This window comes from Bacillus rossius, chromosome 1 (assembly GCF_032445375.1).
Source record: "Bacillus rossius redtenbacheri isolate Brsri chromosome 1, Brsri_v3, whole genome shotgun sequence".
NCBI classification, from domain to species: Eukaryota; Metazoa; Arthropoda; class Insecta; order Phasmatodea; family Bacillidae; genus Bacillus; species Bacillus rossius.
This window is the reverse complement of record NC_086330.1, coordinates 19,228,695-19,254,468: the sequence shown is the minus strand read 5'-3', so window position 1 is coordinate 19,254,468 and position 25,774 is coordinate 19,228,695. Positions and strand designations below refer to the sequence as shown.

General features: G+C 37.0%; 2 protein-coding genes across 3 annotated transcripts in view; one reads left to right on the top strand and one right to left on the bottom strand.

Annotated features, from left to right (window-relative positions):
• Window positions 1-25,774, top strand: part of LOC134532924 (fibrillin-2-like) — a 275,398-nt gene that overhangs the window by 216,077 nt on the left and 33,547 nt on the right. For both annotated transcript variants that reach the window (XM_063369992.1, XM_063369983.1), the window contains exons 31-41: window positions 2,187-2,325; window positions 2,910-3,023; window positions 5,180-5,338; window positions 7,581-7,778; window positions 10,384-10,512; window positions 13,004-13,252; window positions 14,357-14,502; window positions 16,962-17,070; window positions 19,682-19,846; window positions 20,444-20,551; window positions 21,288-21,467. In XM_063369992.1, the coding sequence (XP_063226062.1) occupies window positions 2,187-2,325; window positions 2,910-3,023; window positions 5,180-5,338; window positions 7,581-7,778; window positions 10,384-10,512; window positions 13,004-13,252; window positions 14,357-14,502; window positions 16,962-17,070; window positions 19,682-19,846; window positions 20,444-20,551; window positions 21,288-21,467 (1,696 nt within the window). The remainder of the gene's footprint in view (window positions 1-2,186; window positions 2,326-2,909; window positions 3,024-5,179; window positions 5,339-7,580; window positions 7,779-10,383; window positions 10,513-13,003; window positions 13,253-14,356; window positions 14,503-16,961; window positions 17,071-19,681; window positions 19,847-20,443; window positions 20,552-21,287; window positions 21,468-25,774) is intronic.
• LOC134532931 (uncharacterized) lies at window positions 19,266-25,742 on the bottom strand. The gene is made up of 2 exons (XM_063370005.1): window positions 25,203-25,742; window positions 19,266-24,476 (listed from the first exon to the last, which is right to left on the bottom strand). The coding sequence occupies exon 2, from the start codon at window positions 23,793-23,795 to the stop codon at window positions 22,233-22,235; it is 1,563 nt and encodes a 520-aa protein (XP_063226075.1). The 5' UTR covers window positions 23,796-24,476; window positions 25,203-25,742; the 3' UTR covers window positions 19,266-22,232.

Here is a 25,774-nt window from a genome sequence, read left to right as displayed (position 1 = left end):
TTTTCAATAAACTTGCTTCGCAACTATACGCCAGTATCCAGCCTTTTTGTGAACAGTGAAATCACATAGATTTGTTACTACAGCCAGGGGTGAAGCCAGGAGGGGGGGGGGGGGGAATTTAGGGGTTCAAACCCCCCCCCCCACCCCACCCCCTTTAGCACCAAATCTTTAATTAATTTCTTATTCATCACTCAAACAAATTTCATATTAAAAATAATAAAATCTTTACCATTATAACATTTAAATTTACGTACCGAAAACTGCTAAAATAGCACTATTTTACACCTTAAAATCCAAATTTTCCCGGGGGAGGACCCCCGGACCCCCCCCCCCCCCCTTTAATACGGGGGGGGGGGGAGGGGGGCATGCTTCTTAACACCCCCCATACACAAATCCTGGCTACGCCACTGACTACAGCTAAACCTCTTCTATCTGGACTAACTGGGACCAAAGGCAAAACGGGCAATAGAAAATTCGGATGATCCAGGTATTATGGGTGATAAGCAAAACTATTAAATAAGCAGACTTACCATTTATTATTTATTTTTGTAACCAAAATACATATTTTTTTTACAAATACTCTAACAAAATATGAAAATAACTTTTTTACGTCATTTCTTAACAGAGATCTCGTCCACTTTCTTATTTTTCAAACATGTATGGTTCTGGTTCTTGACTGAAGCACGGTCACGCGAATGCTTTGTTATTGATAGTTCAGCTGGAGCGGTGTCGGGCTTGCGGTCCAAGTACGCCATTGTGTTTGTCAGCGGGTGAGCTTTATTAAACTCAACAACCAGCATTTTATCACCATAATTCTGTATTCTGTGTAGAAACCTTACAGTGAATCAAAATATTTGGCATACTTACAGTTATGTTCATGCTTACATAGATACTGATCAAGGAGAGCCAGATAAACAAGGTTTTACTGTATCATTATTTTAACTTGAACTATTTGTGCGGTTCTTGACAAAAAGTATACATGCCGTTCCTCCTCTTCTTCGACGCTAGCAACAAGTGTCAAAACCAATGTCTGACGTTCGTACAAATCTCTTGACATCCGTAGCCAGTGTCATCTTCCCGAATGGCTGAAGCTTATTGTGCTATTGTAAAACCTGATTTAGTGTGACGTGGATGAGACAACAGCAAAAATTCAAGACTTCACATGTAAGACAAATTCAGGATTGTCAGTGTTTTTGTCCTGTGCTGTGAGGTAACAGAGATGTGTTAGCAGTTATTCACACAATCAATAAATTATTCCAACATAAAGCTGTTGCTTTCTTATCTTTGTATTACTAGAAAATATTTCAAACATTTGATGGAGATTGTGTGCTAACACAAAAACTTCTTTTCATAGCAAAAACTATATGTATAATTTACAGACTAATCAACAATTCCAATAATCAAGATACACAAGTACATTTCTTTGACAACCAACTTAGTTTAAAAAAAACTGTGTACTTTTACTAACATACAAATTTATCATCTTGTGTTTCATATATTAAATAATTACTGTTGTTCTAAATTTTTATAACATAAAGATATATCTTTTATTTATATTTTTTTAATAGATTATTTTTGCATATGATTTTTGGACACTGTCCAAATAATAATTTTTTTGTATGTGTTGTCCACCTGTATGTATGTTTGTATGTATATATGTTGTACCTATCTTGAAAGTTCTTCAAATTTTGGTAGGCATAAAACAAATAAATACATAAATAAAACAAGTTTCATATGTGCAAGTATTTTAATCTTTTTTTTCTATAAAAGGTACATTTAAAAATTAAGACTAATAATTGTCATTCATTCCTAAATAAATCATAAATTTCACCAGTCAATTTCAAAATGAAAAAAATCTGATTGTTATATCAGAATAAATATTAAATAGCCAGTTACCAACTTTATGAAATGTAACATTGTACAAACTTCGAGCCACGTTTTTTTTTAAGTGTTGAGTTTTTACTCAGAGAAACAAACCATGGAACAAAAGTATCAAATATTTTAGTTTGACAAACTGAGAAGGTTCAGATGAAGTTAATTGTAAAACATGACTGATGGGAATGATTCAAAGCTTTATATAGATAAAATTCTTTAATCTCTGGATGGTGAACCAAAGCCCTAGGAGAGAGGTGAAACGGGCACACGGTGCGAGCCAAGTCTCGACTTTATGTGACGCGTGTCGACAGGTGGTGCTGGAAGACATCAACGAATGCGAGGAGCACGAAAACCTGTGCCGTAACGGCCACTGCACGAACACGTTCGGGAGCTACATGTGCCTTTGCAATGACGGTTTCCGGCTGGACCTCTCCAACACGCTCTGTGTAGGTAAGTTGTGAAGTTCGCAGCCTGGCTAGGTATGAGTGGACTGAACTCAACAGTAACATGGCTCATACCTTTTTACATAAATTAAAAAATAAAAAGTTTTTAGGAAACCTTTAATGAATTTTAATGACTTCAGAATATCAAAACTTTTTTTAAACTGATATCTACTTACAGTCAATCATTATCATCTTAAATAAAAAACTCACTAAAATCCTTTGCTTCACCATTGACAAATAAACGCAGGCAGCTAAAACAGCATTTTGAAATAATCACAAAATGCATCTCCCAAAAATTGCTTGCGGGCAGAGAACTAAATAAAAGGAATAAAAATACACGCACTATTTTTTTTTTGCAATCAAAATAAACTATCTATTAAAGAGTTTTAAAGGATGTAAAGTGAAATTTAAGAAAATTAAAGAGCCCTTAAGCAATACAGACTATATTATAGACTTTTTTTTTTAGAATAATCCAGGAGTTTTACGAACCATGAATAAACATTCAACACCGACACAGTTTGATTTTTCTTTTTGTCTTGTGAGCATGAAAAAGGCAGATTTATCACATCACATTAATTTTACTGCTGACAGATATCAATGAATGCCAAGAGGACCTGGACATCTGTGGGGTTGGTACGTGCTTGAACGAGGAAGGCAGTTTCAGCTGCCTCTGTCCACCGGGGTACATGCTGCTTCCCAACGGCAGTAAGTAACAAGTTCAACCATCTAAACATTCAGAGAACACAGCTAGTATAGTAGTATAATTGTGTCCTTTCTCAATTAGACCTAAATATAAGGAATACAATTTGTGGTGGGATATAATCTTTACGTGCTTGTTATAGTGAAAGGTCTTAAATCCGGCATGTTCCACAGCCATGCCGGATCAGGCATTCTGCTGGATTACTGAACATCAAATTAGTTTTAACGGGAATATGAGAGAAAAATTGATGGTACTTGAATTCTAATAAGCTGCTCTGTAGAAAAAAAATACAGACAAGTGTTACTGTTAAAAAAAAGTCTTTGATATCGCACTATTTGTGTGGATAAGATCTTCTCTTCCAAAAATCATTACGAAACTGTACCCGTGAAATGTAAAATGTGAAATAAAACCGGCTAGAAAACAGGAAACACTGCACTGATAAGAAAAGAAAACTGACCATAACAATAAAGTCTGAGCTATCTAAATATGCCGGCAAAGTAGTAACATCACCTAGCAGTAAAATCCACCCAAAAAACACAGAGGAATGTGCAGATTAGGTCCGTGCCGTATATTTTACATGAAAATGTCGGGATAAAATCATACCAAGTGTTTCATATTAATATGAAATTTAACTATCAATCTTTAATACACTGGTTACACAGAGTAGTTTAATGGTTACAGAATACATAAATCACAAGTTTATCGCTTGTAGCAAGGGTCTGTGGCAGCTAAAGTAACACACATACACCACTCACTGCATCGAATCCAAGTGTCTAGTGAAAGTCATATCGATGTTTGTGTTGCCGAGGGTTGTAGGGGCAGGAATCGTCACGGGCATCACACCGAGTTGCGCGAGCATGTAGTCCTTCAGCAATGTTTTATCGCTGTCGGCATTAACATCGAAGTCACCTGTGAGGATAAGGGGCCCATGCGCCATGTCTTCTGATGTCCGTATGATGTTATGAATACTGACAGAGTATCGGGCCAGCAACGACAGGATTAGCATGTGTACATCATGTATCCACGTGCCAGGGTAGACGTAGACCGATGCAAGCAGGAATTTCAGTTCTCCACCCAGTTTCGCATCGACCCTGCGGATATCGACCATCACTGTAACGAGAGAATAATTCGTATCAATCAAGTGCGTGCCCCTACACTGGTATGATGACATCACAGGCAAAACAAATACTGCACGACAAACACATACAGACATGATGAATCCGCCGTGGGCTCAAAATATTGTTGAGACATTATTAGTCTCGTATTAGCTATGACAGTATTTTGTCACACAAGAAAGTTCAACCAACTATCACTGTAACAAGCGAGTAGATGTTTTCACGTCAAAAATTCTGAACGGAGCCGGATTACCTAATATGTTGGACCATAGCATGCCAGATGTAAGACAATGCACTGGGCCACTGTCCTGTACCAGCCAGTGTGACAGTGGCACTACATACACAAGTGCAACACCGTACACGAAAACTGTTGTAGTCCGACAATCGGGGGTCACCAGTGGCTATGATTACTGAGTGTTTTAATGGTCTCGTGGGCAAGGTCATAACTATCGGAATGACTCAAGTTTAGGAACACCTAAGTATGAACCCAAGTTGTTCGGAACCTCGCAATCTAGCCAAGGAAATGTGAGTAATATCCTCCCTCAAAATTTTGTAAGAAGTGTAATGCAAAACAAATGTCATATTAACATTAAATTAAAAAAAAAATCATGTTTTCAGTGGGTCACACCAATAAAAAAAAAAATTAAAAGAGACTCTTAATGGCACAATTATTTTTGAAAATTATATGATGGCATAGCTCTAAATGCAAGTTAAAACTCGAATCCCCATATCTTAAATTCAGTTCCTAGCTAGTATCCTATTTATTCAGTGCGTAGGAGACATTTTGTGCTTTTGTGTTAGTTTCTGCCTTTTGTTTAATGGCTTTTTGACTGTGTCAGTTTGTTTTTTTTGGTCCTCTGTCTTTTTATTTTTGTTGTTTCGTCAAGTTGCATTTTAGACGGCCTAATTTTGAGTGGTAGAAAAAGTCCATTAAAATATTTATGCAGTAGAAGTGTTGTGAGATTTGACTGTTAAGCGTACGAGTATGCTTGACTGAAGTCGAGCAGTGTGTGGGCCAACCCGTGGCGTGTTGTGCCGTTTCGCAGAGGAGTGCATCGACACGCGCAAGGACAAGTGCTACATGGAGTACAGCGACGGGGGCTGCACGCAACCCCTCTCGCTCAGCAGCACGCGCATGATCTGCTGCTGCTCCATGGGCGCGGCGTGGGGCGAGCCCTGCGAGGAGTGCCCCCTGCCGCGCACGCGTAAGTCTCGCCCGGGACACTCCTTGTCTTGCCGAAACACTCGTAGCAACACCCAGCAGTTCTCAAAGCTTTCAATTCACGAATTCATTTTCAGACGCTCTTTTTTTTTGTATTTTTTTTTTAAATTAGTTTTAAAAGTACAACAAATTTTACTTTTACAAGCTTTCATTTAACTTCACGTGTTTGTTTGTCTGTTTTCAGTTCAAATATTGCGAGTTAATCACAAACCACTTCCGCTTGAACTAGAGAGCTGAAATTTTACATACTTTTTTTCATTTCTGATGACACTTAAGTTTAATTGATAGACACAAATTCCACCATTTGAAATTACGTCCGCCATCTTTCCATTCAGTAATATTATTACTGAAAAAAAATTGTAAATTGTTTATTTAAAAAAAATTACTTAATTACATTTTAATAATTCTTTTGGTATATTTCAATAAAAGCTTGTTTTGTAGAAACATTTTTTTTTCATCATAATTTTAATTGTACTGGAAATAAACCACTTAATTTTTTTTCCCAAATATGTGTAATGCTCTGATATAATAATTTATTACTGAGTGATAAGCTAACCCTTGTCTGCCCCTGCCTGTGATTCCCTGTGATGATCTCTGAGATCTGAATTTGAAAATAATATCTACAAAAAATGAACTAATTCAGCTCCAAGCACTGTTCTGGTGTGTAAACAGCCAACTGGAAACCAATCGAGAAGAGTAGTTCCACAGCTTTACGTGACTGCCTAGCTGGAAGAAATTTACAGGTTTCAGGAAGTCCCTTTAGGAATTGAATGCTTGGCTATGTAGTAGTAGCAATCTCATACGTGCAGGATGTACCTAACATACACGTCAAAACTGTAGGTCATGTGCAGGATGTGTGGAGGACTAAATGTCTTCTGTTTTATCGCTACAGCTGATACACTGTATATCTGGTTTATGGAATGTCACACACATCGGCGAATGTGCTCATGGTACACTGTTTGCATGCTTACAGTTTTTTCAGAGTTGTTACTTGTATGCCTTGCCAATGTGGTACTCCACATTACAAGGATTTAGTGTATCTCACGGTTCACTTTAACGGCTCTAGTGATAAACAGAAGCATTTCTGGACCTGCTGCTGTTCATACCTCATATACATGTCAGCTATATGTACCTACAACTTGGATGTGTATTTGAGATAACCCTGTAAATTAATTAGATATTACAATAGCTAGAGGAAACACTCAAAATAGTTAGGTGACTGATTCTATGCCACAGTTTAGTTACCTGCTTCTTTGCTAGGAGGCAGCAGTATGTGTCCATAAATCACATGTTTTTTTAAAAAAATGGAAAAAAAATTGTAATATTACTGGAAGGATATTGTCATGCCGGTAGCATCACATAAATGCTTAATTTTAATTTGAAAACAATTTTACACTTTTTTGTGATTTCATGCACATAGATAAATGCCATTGTGTCCATAGTAGAGGAAATTTTGACAGATGGCAAGTGTTAAATGAAGGGCAGACAGGAATACCAAACTAAATACATAGAGCCTTTAAAAGTGTCAAGATTACCAAAAAGCTAAGAAACTGTAACAGCGAACACTATTGCACAAAGGTTATAAGATATCTGCCCTTTGTAATAGTAGTAGTAGTAGTAGTAGTAGTAGTAGTAGTAGTAGTAGTAATAAATTTATTAGTTGTAGAGGCAGGGCTGTCGAGAGAAACTGGGACCCGGGAGGGGGGGGGGGGAAATTTGTTGTGCCCCAACCCATTACTTAATGTACAACCTTTTAAACCAAAATTTAAAATGAAGACTGCAAACATTATGTTGGCCATAATTATAAATGTGAAAATGTGATCTCTGTGCATATCACATAACTTGTAAGCAGTGGCAGATGCTGGAATTGGTTGGAAATGGGGGGGGGGGGGGGGGTAGACCCCCACTCCCAAAGTTATGAAAACAATTGCAAAATATCATTGAAAACAGCACATGAGAAACCATGTCGCCTACAGCTACATAATACTGTAGGCCCATATATATGTCAGTGTGTTACTGTCAATAGAAATGTAAGTTCTTTTTAATACTGCTTATATGGTTTCTTGTGAATTCTGTTAGAAATATACTTGTACTATGAAGGTGACGCCTGGGTTCCGGGGGTCACTCGACAGTCCTGCCCTGAGCTTGGAGCATGAGACACTGTGAAACTGTGAATGTGTTCCTGCGCTGTGTGCTGCTGCAACTTGTTTACTGTGTGTGTGCAGAGGAGTACAGGAGGCTGTGTGGTTCGCCCGAACAGGGGATGTTTGTCAACCCCATGACAAACCGCACCGAGGAGATAGACGAATGCAACCTGATGCCGACCATGTGCTCCCACGGCTCCTGCATCAACACGCCTGGCAGCTTCGAGTGCCAGTGCAATCGGGGCTTTGTCTACGACACTAACGTGCACCAGTGCATAGGTCTGTGCTCTCCCTGCCGCTCGTTCCGCGTTCGGGGGGCAAGCTCCGTGGTCCGTGTGCCGACTTGCTGTGGCTGTGTTTCAATATTACTGAGCACAGAAAACAGCAGAGATTGTATTTTTGACATGACAACGTCTAATAAATCAATGAACGCCGGTTGAACGCACGAAAAAGTGTCCCGTTACGCTCATTGTACGCTTGCGCCGCATCTATCTCTCTTCCATTCGATTGGAACAACCATCGATTTGAATTTTTGAGGCACATTAAACTTGAAACACTTCCATTCGTTTCCTACTTTTCCTATCATCGTCCTATCCTTAACAGAATAACACAGATTGGATTAAGTTAAATAGCAAACATGTATAAAAGTTATAGTTAAATAATCTCTTCGTTAAAGTAATAAACATATTTGAATTAAAGAGTGCAAATAAAAATAAATTTATCAATTAAATTGTAGATTTCTTTTCACTCCTTCTTTGTATCCATACAAAATAGTGATAATTCAATAAAAATGATTCAATTTTATTCATAAAAGTATGCAATCATTTCATCAATGTTTTGTTATGACGTTGTCATGTTAAACTATCGTCCGTAAACCGACTTTACAGACAACCAATTTTTTTTATTGCAAGGCAAAGTGTAAAAAAAACATCATAAAGCTTTATTCTCGATGAAAACTTTTATGGTTCTTACATCAACATCAAGTGCCATTAAATATAAAAATGGTTTGGTTAGTTGAGATTCAAATTTAAATTTAAAAAAATTAAAGAGAGCATTTATAATATCTATTACAAAAATTTTTTATAATATTCCTCTAATTTTTGTGAAATCTTATTCACATCCAAATGCTCGCAAATTTTATAGGCAGTTGTGATGTCAAAAGTTTTTGAACAAAAGAACAATTGAAAAAGGATAAAAGTAATTCAGTCCATGAAATATACCATAGTTAACCATGTACATACTATTAGGAAGATTTGTTCACAATGTTATTGCAATATTATTAGTGATTGATCACATGCCTATTTTCTCTAATCTGAATCTCACATTCAAATCTCAAAGAGTACCTTGAATCTACCGCTCAAATCCGAATATAGGTCTCAGTGGTCAAAAATCAAATAATGTACAAGAAATAAAAAAAATGTTAACTATTATGTTGAAACATACAACCCTTTAAATGTTCAATTCACAAACTTAAGTTTCCCGAATCAAGACACATCATAAATTTATTTTAATAACTAGATAATGCCCAGCTTGCTATGCCTTTTCAATTTTTTTGTAATATGCTTGAAGTAGGTACAAATATACAAAATATCTCTCTCCATATTTCTATATATTTCCCTCTACAACTCTCACTATATTACTTTATGTATATAAAAAATCTCTATCTCTCTCCATATCACTCTAGCTCTCTATGTCTATGTTTCTCTCTAAATCTTAATCTATCTCCCAATCTATATCTCTACATCTCTCTATTTATATATCCCTCACTCTATCTATATGTCTATCTCTATCTCTCTATGTCTATATCTTTAGCTTTACAAAAAGGTGAACACACAAACATTCATTTATATATATATATTTATGTATCTTTTTACCTGTCTCAGGTGTGACATATGTATATAAAAACACGTGTGTTTTTGAATGCATTGTTGTGCCAAAATTTCAATGTTATAGGTGAAGAACTTTCGGAGATTTAAGATTTTGAACGAATGAACATTAAAAATTTTATTTATATAGATTGCACAGTACACTATCTTGGGGAACATTAATAATATAGTTACAAAAAAAGAATAGGTGTAGTAAACTTCAGAGTTGTCAGTGTTGAATTTTTGAATATACAATGAAAGAATCAGATATTCCATGGTTCCTCATATTCTTCAATCCAGCACCTATTGAGTCACTCAACTTCAGATATTTTGGGTGAGTTCTGGCTGTTACCCTTGGATGCCAGATCGAGTTACCGTGCTATTTTGGTTAGCTCAGAGTTTATCGTTAGTATTGATTTTCATTTCGTTACAGTGTTTCCTGTTTTCTAGCAGGTTACATTTCACAGTCTCACATTTGGTATTCCATTTATACATTGACATTTGCTTAGCCAGCCAAATCGCTAATCCCGTATAGATGTGGTTACAAACTTGCCAGATTAAATATTGTGACATTACAGCACCCTGCCCTTCCTATTTAAATAAGTAATTTTGCCATAATTTTAAGAGAAATATGTATACTATATATATATATATATATATATATATATATATATATATATATATATGTGTGTGTGTGTGTGTGTGCATCTTAAGTATATCAGCTAGTTAAAAAAGTTCAAGTTCATGACCCCCTAGTCTAATAGTTAGTTTTCTGCTGCATTTTTTTGTCTGTACAAAATTTCCCCCATTATTTTTCTTTGAATATTTTTTCCTGGAATCTCAAATATTTCAAACACTTGTGATTCAGTGACATTCTAGGGTTCGAGGATCTGACCGGCCCATCCCTGTATGTTATGCTTGTTGGTGAAAAGTTGATCAACTTTAAATAGCTTTTGCAGAGAACAGTTATTCAGTTGCTCATTTACAATTTTTGATACTTATTTTTGATTGTGTTTCAGATGACAATGAGTGTCTCCGAGTGCCTAGCCCCTGTACGGGAAATGCACAGTGTGTGAATCTGCCTGGATATTTTGAGTGCCAGTGTCCTTCCGGATACAAGCTAGGAATGAGCATGAGGGACTGTGTTGGTAAGTGATGCCTATTCATTACTCCAGAGCCTGTTCTAACTGCAGTGCGCACTTGGAATGCACTTGAAGAACCAGTTAGGCAACTAATGCCACGTTCATCTTTCAGGAATATCTCAACAAATAATAAAATATTGCAAAAGTGGAATAAGAAGAGGATGTGATCCTTATTTTTATGAGCTTTGTACAAGTTTTTGTGTGTTGTGTGTGTGTGTTGGTGTGTGTGTATGTGGTTATTTAAATTGTTTTTTATAGGTTAAAAGTGTTTAATGATGAATGGTTTTTAGTTTCAAATTTATTTGGCATGAGTATTATATTATTTTTGTACATATATTTAAAAAAAAATTATTAATTGTAATATCAGTAACATATAGCATAATATGTGTGAATCATGTTTCATTACTTGCTAATAATTAGTTTGTTTATTCAGTTTGTATTGTATTTTGTAAGTTGTTTATCATGTTCTTGTTTATTGTCTTTTATTTGGGTTATCTTAGTTATGAATTTTTGTTGTTTTAATGTTACATTTAATTATGTTTATAAAATTTACTTTTGATCGCCAAACATTTTCTTCTGTGTGATTTTACAATCATACTATCTTGGGTCACTTCAGGATTTTTAAAACAAAGAGTTCAACACAATCACAATGTTGCTTATAATTGAACTTTTTTTTTGTTCTATTAACATTTGGCAAAAAAAAATTGCCTCCATTTACGTAGGAGATACATTTATACAAATTTGTTAAAAAGTCTGCTTGTTGGATATTGGCAAAGCTGCCAAGAGAAACTAAAAGCCCGGAGGCAAATTAATTATTTTTGGGTCCCTCTTCCCCATTACATAATATACCTACAACTTTTAAGCTCCACAATTAAAATTTTAAAAAAATACAAAAATAAAAAAAATCTATTGTAAACGTTATGTTTGCAACTGTGAAATGTGATCTGCACATATCGCATAACTTGTGAGGTTGTTAGTGAATTTGTCGTCAGTCCTGCTACCCCTCGGTTGCTGATGGTGCCTGTTGGTCACTAGCTGGCTCTCAGGGTGGGTCCCGGTCGCGTGGTTAGAGGGGTAGTGACGACAACTCTAATGAGGGTCAGGGTGATTTGCAAGTCGTTCAATTATTTGTACAAAGTTACTTTGCAGTGTGCTGTCGTCGCACCCAATCTCTCGGTCCAGTGCGGGGTACGTCCCGACATGCTCACTAGAACTCAGGTACCTCTGCGTTACACGGACGAGAGTTCAGAAGCGATGGTCGCCACACAAGAATGCAACACAGAGCACAGTTCACTGGTACGCGGAAGGCTACCCGAGCCAGGCAAGACGCGATTAGTGTCCAATGGGGTGACACAATGCACACTATACTAGTTACGCTATAGTTAGAAGCAAACATGGACGATACAGTGACGTTCAGGACATAACGCTGATCAAAACTATGTTAAGGGCGGGCTTCGTGGACCACACCAGGGACTGACCATGGGGCCAAAATAAGAAACACCAATTTTTATGAAAAACTACTGTAAGTGGTGCCAAGGATGAGAATCCCATGGTGTGCATAAGCATGTCCAGACTCGGTACTGCGAAGGCGACTACTGGCACGTACTTTGGTATAGTAGCTTCCAGCTGCAGAGAAACCCCCCCCTGCCGTGAGCATGCCAAGAGCGGGAACAACTTTTTGGGTTAGAATTGGCGACATTGGCACAAGGTGAACAATGATGGTTCTTTTTTTAAAAGAAAGAGAAGTTACACAGTACAATATTAGTTACATAACAATTACCAACTTTACAAATCACGCAACGTGAAATATGTCTGTTAATGTCAAAATTAGCGCGGAACAACACACCTGCACATCCCCGCGGAGGGATGTAACAGCGCTTCCTCGGGACCGTTTGTGTCATTGCACCACACTGCACCACACCATGCTCATCGTACAGAGGTTGCCTTGATATGCAATGATGCCTTGTACGATTGGCAGGGCTATATGAGGCGAAGTTAAATTCAATAAGCAAAAGACTTGAAATTTTTGTCCTATCAGGGTAAACATAAGCATTTAAAAAAATCTGGAAACTCAACCTGGGCCCCCTGGTGTCCGGGCCATGCAATTAATACAGGTCACATTTACAGTCTTTAGAAGTTCTTTAAATTGAGGGGTTGGAAAACTTGTACATTAAGAAATGAGGAGAGGGCCCGAAAAAATTATTAGCACCCGAGACCTCAGTTTCTAGTTTCTTCCGACTACAGACAGTGTAACCAGTAGTAAATCTAAAAAAACAGATAACTTTAAACATACTTTATTGTGGAATGTGATTCTCCGTCAGGTACGTCAGTAACAGGAGAGTCCAAATAATGGTTTGCAACTTACTTTCAGTGATCAGTACCCGCTTCCAAAGTGTTTCCCGAACTGTACTGTACAGCCTAATCCAGCGTTTTAGCCAGGTACCTGAAGCTGATCCCACTATGAACTGGCTCGAACCACGAACCCGATGCTCGGCAGATATCGACGAGTGCTCGGAACGCTCGGGGATGTGCAGCAACGGGGAGTGCAACAACTTCCAAGGCAGCTTCCAGTGCATGTGCCGCAGCGGGTACGCCCTCACGCCCAGCCGCGAGTCCTGTGTGGACGTGGACGAGTGCCAGCGGCAGCCCAACACCTGCAACAACGGCACCTGCATAAACTCCATCGGCTCCTACAAGTGCAACTGCTACCCCGGCTTCAAGCTGAGCCAGAACAACGACTGCATTGGTGAGTCGGTGAACCGCGACTTGTTCCTGGAATAATTCATGTTCGCCGACTCGTATGCGCATTCATCCGGATCGACAGATACGGCTACAGCAGTACGTAATCAGTACCAATAAAGCATGCTGAGAATCCAAGTACTAAAATAATAATGCAAGCTTCACAACACATTACTTTTACATGCTCTGTCATTTCGCATGTTGTTCGATTATGAGTGATTACAATGGGTTGCGTTTGACTAACGTTAATCTTTAACTACATTCAGGAATTATTCCTTTTATTTTATCGTTCATGCCTATGAAATACATTTTCACAGTTTTACTTTGGCATGGCCGGGGGGTCTCGTTAGATGGTCAAATTAATGGGCGCCATCGTCCATGGGGGGCACAGACCCGGAAGAGACTCTAGATCTGGGGTCGTGATGTCGCCCGTGTGAGGCGTGACTCGTATCGTCCTTAAAACTGCCCAAATACCCTGGACCCAGCCTGCTCTCAGCATCTGCATGCTATGCTGGTTACACACGTGGACTCTTATGGCATCCCGCACGCCGGTAAAATAGGAAAACGCCTTCGGCAGTCCGGGTATATATTTCTTTTATGCTTTTTAGTTTTTACCAAATATCTTTATTGTACTTTGATATGTTCTCTCCTGTTAATTTATCAATTCATTGTTCTCATGTTATTGTTACTGTATTTTATTATACATATTTGTTATAATATTTCTATGTCTGCAGCATATAACACTTTATTGTTATCTCTTAATGTTTACTTGTAGTCTTATATTTAATATTGTTAATGTCTGTCGAGGTTACTGCAGATATGTGACACGCACTTCTTACGTCTGTTGGCCAATTACCTGTTGTGGCCCCCTTCCCATCAGCCAGAGCTGCCTGCTCTTGGTGCCTACGTAGGTGATGTGTCTACGTGCCTGCAGTGACCTCATTTGTCCTCATTTGTCTTTGTTGTATGTATTGTGCCCACCACATAATTCTTTGACTGTTGGTGGGCATGTAACAGATATAAATTAAAAAAATTAAAAAGTTGAATACGTATAGCTATTCGAATGGTAAAATACTGTCTTTACCATGGCAATAGGACCGGCTTGTTGCAGACATTGACGAGTGTCGGATAATGCCGTTTTTGTGTCGGAATGGTCGCTGCCGTAACGTGATTGGCTCGTTCAATTGCGAGTGTGTGGAAGGCTACGTTCTAGCAGCCGATGGCCAGCACTGTAGGGATGTGGACGAGTGTCTTGAGGTAAGAGAATTTTGTCTTTTTAGCTTAGACTCTGATTAAAACTCTGCGTAACTTGTAATTTCTTAGCTATGTGTTGGCTCATTCCATGTATTAATTTTCTACATCACATCAATGTATGCCATAAGTATTATTTCTTCAATATCATATATTTGTAGTTAAGTCCATAAAACTCAACTTATCAATTTTTCATTTAATTTATGTACTTATTCGGGCTACAAAGTGTATTAATACACAAAACATTTTATTTTCATCTTTTTTTTAATAAACAACATTTTTTGGTCTAATATAAATTCCACTTCTCTTACCACGGATAACTATATTTTCAAATTACCTGAATATTTGCCGTAATGCAACGTGCAGTAAAATACATTTTTGTAAGCATTAAGCTAACATGTAAGATGGCCTGTAACACTTTTAAAAGCACAAAATTTTGGCCACTACTCGCTTTCCGAGTCAGTATCCAATAAGCAGAAACCCCGCTGTGTCTAAACCTATTTCTAATTTTTTTTAATAATTCTTAAAACCACACGTCACCAAAACCGTGCTCTCCCGCCAAAGGGATGTCCTAAAATCAAAGATGTTAATTATCAGAAAACAAAGTTGTCGAAGGGGCAAAATAATGTTTTTCAAAATTAAAGTTTCCAAATTTATTTTTAACAGAAAAATAAAATAAAAACCTATTAAAATAACATTTAGCACAAACTGGCAATAAGAATGTGTTATACTGAGAGTTTATGAAACTATCTAAATGACTAAGTAAACCTACATGTAATTTTAAGCGTGCATGCTTAGTAAATCAAATTACTACAGGTTGATACGTAAAAAATGACATTAAAAAGCCAAAAAAACTCCAATGTAATTGACATGCCTCTAAAACAAATGATATGTAAAATATTAATCATAAATAAAAAAACTTAAAGGTATTTTTCCTAATGCCCGGGCCTATTTTTTTTGTCCACTTTCGAAAAAGTTATATTTCTCAAGCACATGCATATTCTGTTTCATATAAATGTGTTACTACTCGCAGCTAGTAAATAATTCCATAAAACAGCTACTTATGCATCTGGAAATGCCTTTGAAACCATTTTTACAAAGTTCAAGCTTACAGAACAACTTGACCACTGGCAAAGTTACTTAAAAAATACATTGGCCACAAATAAATGTTTTTACTAAAAGAGAGGTTATATTTAAATACTAATGACATGCAAATTAGATTAACCAAGCGCTGGAGGCCTCAGCTCTTCAGCGGGGCTACACATACATGGTCGATGTAACTAACTTGGAGTGTCACAGTTGGTATCGTCCACATTGTGTGCCATCTTGGCATACACATACCATAGAGCATGCCTCTGGCACACCGCCAAAAGCAGGCCAGATCTTCACGCCAAACACATCTTCCAAATTCGTTACACGAGCACTCTAGCATTTTCGTTTCGTGCTCAAACTTATTGCAAGCGAACACGCCAGTCAGAATGCCCCAGACTACTCATTCTCGCTCGCGCAGCACAGTTCACAGCTGACGCGTTGTGACGTCACGCTTGGTCTTCACCACGCCTCCAGCGGCACTGAGCGGAACTACTTCCTGTGTAAATATAAACTCATTAACCAAAGTCTATTTCCTACCTTATTTTACGCAGCAGTAAAATTAATCTACATAAACATAAATAGTTAAAAATACAATTACTAGTAACAAGCTTCCAACTCTTTACCAAATTTGACAAAATTAAAATCTTATTAGTTATACTAAAAGTTGAAAATTAAATATACTAAAATTAACTATACTTAAAACATATGTAAAATTATGTTAAAATTCCAATAAAATGAAATTAAAGAAAAATGTTCTTTCTAAAGTCAAAAAGCATTGTCCAGTGTGCATTGGTTGATAATTCAGCTAATATTACCAAAAATAATTCTTGAAATACAAAAAATTACAGTTATTTTTTAAATTTATTTTCACCTTAAACTCCTTTGGATGAGCTAGATTTTCGGATCAGCGGAGTTCGGTTTAGCGGGACTCCATATCCTTCCTACAGTAAAGGCTCTGTACCTGGCACATTCGGGACCATGCCAGGTTATCAATTTTGCCAAATTATGAAGCGTTAAAAATATTTAAAATAAGTTGCTTTGAGCTGCTAATGGCAAAAAAAAAAAACACGTTTGTGTTGCTGTTTAGAAAAATCTCCGATACCTATCACATTTCTTCCACGGTCAAAAAATGCAGACACCGACCGAAAAGTCTGATCGCGAGCGGTAGATTACACAATGTGCTAAAATGAAGAACGCTGTACTCAAGAGCATCGATGTATCTTATTTTAGATACAATTTTTGAACTTTACCAGCTATCTTTTAATCAACAATTAATTCCCAACCATTTCAGCCATAACTTCTACGTAGCTTGTTTGTGCGTCTGTTGCCATTGTGCTCTAACGGTTTGGTGGGAACGTTGTGCCGCCTCCCAGGTGCCTGGAACGTGTCCTTCGCCCGGAAAGTGCCAGAACCTCATGGGCTCGTACGTGTGCACGTGTCCTCCGGGTTACGAGCTGGGCGTCGACGGGAACTCCTGTGAAGGTGAGTCAGTCGCACGGGGACCACGCAATCATATCTGCAGATACAATAACGAGTTTCTCAAGCATGTTTAAGTGCATCCAACAGTCTGTCTGCCACAAACATAATGCTGTATGTTGTCCCAGCTAAAGATGTGGCCCATGGAGGGATGAGCCCCTATTGGTAGGGACAAGATTATACGGTGAATTGCGATAAAGCCGAAATAACACGGAAAAGCATATCAGTACACAATATAACACTAAAATAAAGTGAATATACCATAAACCAACGAAATGCAACAAAATATCATTAAATATTAATTACCATATTTAATCAAAACTCTACTCAGATTACAAAACTGTTATGTATTGATATATGAAATTCCAAGAATGTAAATTATTTAGTATGGAGTAGGTTCCAAAATGTATGTACTAAATAGATTGAAAAGTTTTTTTGCTTTTTTTTTGTTGCGCTACTGATATTATCAACTAATTTTTACATTATGCCATTAGTACATTTTATAAAAGCACATATACTTGTTGATTTAATTTTTATTGTTCCCAGTTGTAAGACATGCCTATTACAAATTATTGTAGTGTTAAAGTGCATCATGTATCAAACATAATGACACTTTTGATTAAGTAAGTATCATTTAACAAGTAAGTGTCGTATTTGTTGAAAATTATACTACCTTTATTAATAAACAGAGTTTATAAAAAAATTTGGTTGGCCTTAAGAAACATTTTTATTTATTTTTTCATTTGTTTGGGGCTTAACGCATGATCTACGAGGTTCATGATAGATGATCTGAGGAGCATCTGGCAGGTAGGTCAACACGAATGGTGCAGCGCAAATCCAGCTGTACCAACAGGACAGACTTGTCGTTCCCAACACCCTGCAGTGAGAAGAGGTCGGGAAACAAACAGAGATATCTTGAGAAAACACAAATATTTTTGGCTAGCCACTGTCAAGATTAATCAAAAACATAGTTGTAAGCAGAGTTAGCAGGGAATTTGATAAGATTAAAGTTTTAAGCAGTTAACACAAACCAATATCACAAGAGCATAACGTAAAAAAGCATAACTCTATTAGAGTGTTAGTGTTAGAGGATTTTGAGAGACAAATAACTTCTTTTTTTTTTCAGTGTTGCTGAATATTTATTGTTTTATATTACTGGCTATGAGGGCTAATAAACTGTAGTAATTTCGTTGAATTAATATCAACATATTCTAATATTTCATTTAGTTGAAATAATAATTTATGATATAGCAAAGAAAAATTAAACTATTAATAAATGTTAGTAAAACCAGAAACATACCTAATTACACAAAGAACGTTATAAATGTGTTAAATTTAAATATTTGCAGTCACCTTGAATGAAGACATATTCATTAATAGTGTATATGTGTATTGTTTCTGAGGTATCTCTACGGAATGTTTGACAGCCATATTGAAAATACTTAAATACTTTAAAACCTGACAGTTCGCTAGTTTGAAGTGAAGTGTCATTCCCAGTGAGTCAGACTACAGTGGAATGTCCTTTGTTTTCTAATTTGAGTTTGATTTATGTTGACTGAATTTTAATTCAATAATTCCAGGATAATAACCACCATATTTGTACTTTAGCTGCTAATATGATTTGCAAAATATTTCCAAGTAGTAGTAATTAGTAAGGATAAGTTAATATGGAAGATAACACAAGGATAGTGTAAGTATCATTAAATATTTCCTAGTAAATTTTTATTTTATATTAGGCCTGTGCAAAACTTTGACTAAGCAAATCAAAGTTCTTTTTATACTCGATTCGACTTCGCCCAGAAATTTGTACTTTGTTTTATTTGAAGCTTTGGTTGTGACACAAAGCTTTGTGTCTGATGTGAAGTTTCGCATTTGTTGGAAAGCTTTAAAACATTGGAAGCTTAAGATTTGCTCGTGAGAATATTTTAGATTTTTTTTCTGTTGTACATGTTTTGCTTGAATAAAGTTGTTTACTTAAAAAATCTAAAGAAGCTGCTCCATTTTCTTTTGTGAATGCTCAATATTAATTTTATGCATAATTATTTTTTAATTTTATTGAATTATATATATATATATATATATATATATATATATATATATATATATATATATATATATATATATATATATATATATATATATATATATATATATATATATATATATATATATATATATATATATAGGACTCAATTGGTTGATCACATCCATTCCAACACTACAAACATTGAACAATTATTTTTTTACTTGAATCCTGTGGTTTATAAAATAAATGTAATACAGCTTCACCCAGAAATTTTTCGCAATTTGATTCGACCTCACGAGTATTTTAAACATTCTATTTGATATTCACTTCACATCAGAAAACTAGTTTTCGCACAGGCCTATCACATCTATTTTTTTAAAATAAATGTTTACTTTTGACTTACAGCCTGTTGAAAACTCAAACTTGTGAGAATTGAGTCTGTACCCAAAAGGGTTGGAGACCACTATAACCTTGAAGGTCATTTCTCCCTTAAGCATCTGTGCATAACCATGTGACGTAAAGCCTTATCAAGCATAACTTGGAAGCTGGCCGCTAGAGGGTGACCCAGAAGGCATGTTGATGTCGCTGCAGACGTGAACGAGTGCGTGGAGAACCCCGGCATCTGCGAAGAGGGGGAGTGCTTGAACACGGACGGCGGGGTGATGTGCGAGTGTCCGGAAGGATACGTCCTCAGCGAGACAGGCATGAAGTGCATCGACATCAGGGAGGAGTTCTGCTACGACACTTTCAACAGAGGTAACGCATTTGATTTCTAAGTCCAATGCTACCTGTGGTTTGTGTACCACAGTGTTGCTTTGAATCCTGAAAATTTGCCATCAGATTATCTCTCATACTAATTGCTGGAGCTGCACCACGTTATTTTTGTCTTAACTGACGAGATTTCTCTCATAGTTATCAACTGAGCAAAATATTTTTCTTTACCTGCAAATTTTACTTTAGTAAAATATTATCACTCACTGTAAGGCAGTGGTTCTCAAGATTTTTTAAGTTGAGCCTACAAATGATTACAGTGCCGTACATAACTAAATCACTGTACGAGCAAAACCTGCAGAGTTGTTCAAATAACACAAATAATGATGTGTTAACACAAAAAAACGGTATGTGCATAATGAAATGGTATAATAGAGTAACTATATTAATTTTTATATCTGCATACATATTTCCCTGGAACACCACAGGGTGTTCCCGGAAATCTTATAGGGGGCATCAGTGAAGTCCGGCCACTCTTTGAGAACCACTGCTTTAAGGTATTGATGTTAACAAATACTTTACATATGACTTCATTTACATCTTGTTACAAATCTGAATACTGTATGAGAGGCTGTGTTTCAGGGCAGTGCGCCAACCCACGCCAGGAGCCGATAACCGTGAAGAAGTGCTGTTGCTCCATGGGAGCGGCGTGGGGACAGTACTGCGAGCAGTGCCCGCCACCACATTCTGGTGAGGAGCACGCGTGGACCACATCACACCTCTGTTTAGGTGTTCTGTTGGTGGGGTGTTCAACTCTGAGACTTGGGTGTTTGGGTAGCACTGCCTTGTTGGGACACAACCATAACCTAACTCGCGGGCCGTATTCCAGAATGTGTTCGAACCGAATCCCAACAAGGAACCGAATATTGGTAACTGTTTTAATAAACGGTGCCCTGCGCGAGGCTAGAAACTGGTTTCAACGCATTGTAGGGGACGTTCCGCAACCATCGATACGATTGTCATGGCCAAAATACTAGAGATAGCAGCACCATCGAACAAAAATAGAACAGCCTTTCTAATTATCCAAGTACTTTAAAGTTGCGAATATTTCTTGTTATGACCATTAAAGTGTACAAAAACTATTCCGAGGTAGTTTCGCTATCATAAATTTACATTTGGCACACCAACACACTTGGTACGTTCCCCGATGATAACAAGATAAGATGTCCTTAAAATGTAACCAAAAAATTCTTGTCTCTACCTTTGCAGGATTCAGATTTCTAGCTGATTGCATAGCAAAGTATGCTATTTCTTAAAAAACATAAACATGGAAATCTCTATTTTAAAAATTAAACTCTCCTTAAAATAAAACCACAATATCTTGTCTGTACCTTTGCAGGATTCAGATTTCTAGCTGATTGCATAGCGAAGTAGGCAGGCTCTCAATGTTTATAAGCTTGAGCTGGCTGTCCCTGGATGCTCGCAGAGGCGTTCCTGAGGCTGTGCCCCCAAGGGCCGGGCCGGGGCGACACCGGGGAGGACCTCAACGAGTGTTCCTTCATGCCCGGGGCCTGCGACGGGGGCGACTGCATCAACACCGACGGCTCCTTCAGGTGCGAGTGTCCGGCAGGTTACGTCTTGGATTCCACGGGCAAGAAATGCATCGGTGAGTCATGTCTTCGATACGGTTCGATTCATTTTTTCAGAAGGAACACCGGCCAATTTTATAAAATTTCAAGTACCTGACTGGAAATAATTACTTCTGTCAATGTAACAAAATATCTTTTTTTCAAAAATAAAACAATTATTAGAATCCAAAAATTTAAGAGCTAAATTCCTAATTGACTTTTATATAAGAATAACTGAAATTTTGACAGTTACTGTGTCACGTAATACACCCTTCTGAAATGGTAGTTGTATGGTTTAGTTTGTTAGTTCTTTTTCTTTAACAGGGTGTCCAGTGAAAATGGATTTCAAAAATCCCTGACATTTCCCTGTTTTCCCTGACAAAATTAGGATTTTCCCTGACACTATGCTCGTTCCCATTTAAATTCTTATAAACTTTGTCAATATTTTTTACACTATAATATATGTAAAAATATACTGCGAAATTTTAAGCAACAGCAACTGTGTAAATAGGTCTAATACTAAAATACAAAATGTGAAAAAAAATATATGAAATATGTTTATTGTACTCACATATCACCATGTTCCTCAATTTCTTCAAGAGTTACTCACTAGATGGTTTTGAAAACATAAGTCAGTTCCACTTCATATTTAAAAATAATATATATAGTATTCAAATTAGCTAAGTATGCAATAGTTCCAAACTTAAAACTTTAAAAAAACCTTTTAAATCCAATCACAAATTAAAATTTTAACAAAGGTTTTTCTTAGCAGCACTACTTTTTTAAAGCTTCTATCTGGAAGCTTAATACAGCAGCTTCTTTTTCAGCATTTTCCAAGATTTTCTTTTTCTTAGCTTCCAAAGCAGAGAGTTCAGCAGCTGCTTTTCTTGTTCTTCCTTTTCCTTTAATAACTTCTTCTGTTGTTCCGTGTATTCCTTGTATTTTAAATATGCATTACGAGCAGCATGAATAAATCTTTTAGATACGACAAAATTATCCAGACCTCCAGCTGACAAAATACCATCATGAATTGTACGCTGAGCAATCAGTGAAATGTCCAGCTGATTTTCTACCAAGCACTGTTTGTTTATTGAAAATCCCCTTTCTACTGCTGCGTTGCCATGAGACATAATAAATATCATTTTCAAAAAAGATGCTAAATGCCCTGTATTTTCACTACAGTAAACATTTAAAAGGTCAAACCAAAACTTATCCAGGCGTACTTTGGATCGGACATGGAGTTTCAAATGTTCCTGCACTGCAGTCAATGAACACAATCTTTTGAATTCCTTCGATATTTTGTCACCTTGAATTCCAGAGAGCCAATTATGACTAACAAATATATCTAAGGCACATGACAGCCTCTTGATCGCCAAATCGGGAATAAGGGCTACAGAAGGATCAGCAAATGAAATGCCTCTTGTCAAGCTGAATGTAAGAGGTGAGCGCTTGAAAATCCTTTTCACACATTCCTGCAGGCATTTTAGACAGTCTGCTCTAAATAATTCCATATCCTTCTGACTTGCATTTTCTGAACGTAATGCAGCTCGTGTCCCAAAACCTAAGTCAATTTTTTTACTTGACAAAAGATTATTTGCAGATAAATCTATTTTGCTCAGGGTAGTATTTGCCATTACGTCTGCTTTGACAAATCTAGTCATAAAATTCTTGATGACTGAAGAAAAGTCGGAAAAGAGGTACGGCGCCATGGGGTCATTTGTTTGATATTCTTTGAGAAGTGGTTCAACTTCAGCAGCAACAGATGAAAAAAAAGCAAGTTTAGGTCCAAGTAACACATCTTTAATAGCACTTTTCACTATAACAAAACTAGCACACGTAGGTTCTGTATTTGACTTTAGACCAGCAACATAGTTCCGAAGATTTGGTAAAATTTTCAATGCTCTGTCTGCTACAGGAACGTTGTCTAACCAACGAACTGGACAAAATTTTAGAGGAAACAAGCTGGAACCAGTTATTCTAATGTAGTCTGCACGACGAGTGGGGATGTTATGAAACAGGTTGTAAATAGCACGCAAGAATTTAACAATTTCCCAACCAGTTTCCTTCATTGCGCCTTTGAAGGCACAGTGTAATGAATGTAAGCCACAAGTGCCGATATCCAATATTACCCCCTCATCAGTACGACCTTCCTTCAAATCTTGCTTCAAGTCTTTTAAAAACCGCAAATTTACATTGGGGCCATCCATCGACACCTGTATAATTTTGTGTAATGTATTCACAGGCAAAGAGTTTTTAAAAGCACTTAACAGGTCTGCTGCAGTCGAATGGCCGAGAAATGCTGATGTAAGATATCGAGTGCAAGTAATTGAATCATCTTCATTCCAGTAACGGACAGAAATGTCCATTTGCTGTTTTTCCCAACTGCAATTTAGCTGCAATTTTGCTGTCGTGATACATCTTACGATGCATTGCTACACTATTTTCTGCATTCCTTAAGGAATTATGAGCCATAACACAATACAAACACCAAAGTATTTCGGCACGTGTTACAGAATCATTTAATAAGTAATTTGTCAATGATTTTGATTCCTTTCTAGCACTGCCACATGTGCACGTGCAAGAACATGTTGCGGATGGGTTTAGATAAGAATTATCAGCATTCGAGGAAGTATCAGGCAGAGATTTAGAACTGCTGACTGGATCTGTTTGGAACAACGGAGGGGAAGATACTTGAGGTGAGCTGGGTACATCAGAACTAAACAATTTTGAAGATTCAGACAAAGGTGAAGAAGACTCTGAAGCAGAATTATTTTGTGACGCTGCTGATGTAGGCCTAGTTGTTTTACAGTACACTGCTATGGATAAACTCATGTGAAATCCTTGCACTCTTCTGCTGTGTTTCACTCCAGATGCATGACTGGTAAGAGCCTGCTTCCCCATATTACTCAGTTCAATCCTGTGATTGCAAAGTTTGCACCAAGCTGCATATGGGCTACCATCAATAGCCTGAGCCCATGAGAGGGATGGGTTCTGGTTCCATTCATCCCTGAATGTAGTTTTTCTGAGTTTTGAAGCCATGTTGTGACCTGTTAAAATAAAATAATTTTTTACCTTTATCACACTAATCTTTAAAATAATATTCTTGTGAGAAAATTAACCTATTTTTCATTAATTAGCAAATAAACGTTTCAGGCACCACAAACACAGATAAAATCAATGCAAGTACATAGGCCTATCAGCACATATTTTCTATACAAAGTAACCGTCAGCTTCAACTTCAAGCATCTTTTATAAGATAGGCCTAGGCCTAATGTAAACTTATGAACTGAAAATAAATCTGAAAAAATATAGGATATGTTCCAGCAACAATAGCTTGTTTCAGGAAATAGTCACATTTTATCTACAAAATTGCTGTGTGTTCATGTATTTTAAAAAATTTGCATTGTCTGGCCTGGCCTACTTCGAAGCAAGAAAAATGCCTAACTAACGTAAAATTCAAAAAATAAATAATATAGTACGTTACAACATGACTTGTGTTTGACCCGATTTATAAACTCTGCAAGCACGCATGTCCGAATCAAAAAGTTGAACTCTCACCTTCTTAATGTTCCGGTTTATAAACAGTTTATAAACCGGAACGTGAAAAAAGGTGAGTGTTCTACTTTTTGCTTTACTCAGACATGCGTGCTTGCGGAGTTTACAAACCAAGAACATCACGAACCGTTGCCGAACGAACGAAACAAATTAGGCAACAGTTTGCGACTTGCCCATAGAGCAACTATAGTAGAGTATACATACATTTTGTTTCTTACCTTTGTTTGGCTGATGATATAATAATTCACTTATCCATCAACAAAAACGATAACCAAAATCAACAAGAGTACACAAATGCGCGCCATTTTGGCCAGCCTAACAGGCCGCAATGTGTACAGCCATGTGCCGATTATAATCGATACGTCGATCATTGTGTACGCGGCGAATTGAACAATCGATATGCATATTGTATCGTGCTGCTGCGTGAAGAACAAACACGGCCAAAATTTCCAGACGATTTTTAAAAAATCCCTGACATTTCCCTGACTTTTCCCTGACACACGAAATTCCCTGACAATTCCAGGTTTTCCAGGTCGCTGGACACCCTGTTTAATACTGTCCTTAGCTACCAAACACTGAGTGTTTTTATAACAACAAAACACTATCACCACAAGACTCATTTCATTTGTTATAAGATGAGTGCTCTTGTAACTGCACCAATCAAGATTTACCATAACTTAAAATTCAGATATATGGTGTGGTAAATTAAGGCAAAACATGTAATAAGAGACAAATTTGGTTAATGCTTGCATTACTTCACTCTCTCAAAATATCCTATTGTAACACAAAA

What these genes read in the sequence shown, in the direction of transcription:
- LOC134532931 (XM_063370005.1), bottom strand. Translation starts at nt 23,795, where the DNA reads ATGGACATTTCTGTCCGTTACTGGAATGAAGATGATTCAATTACTTGC.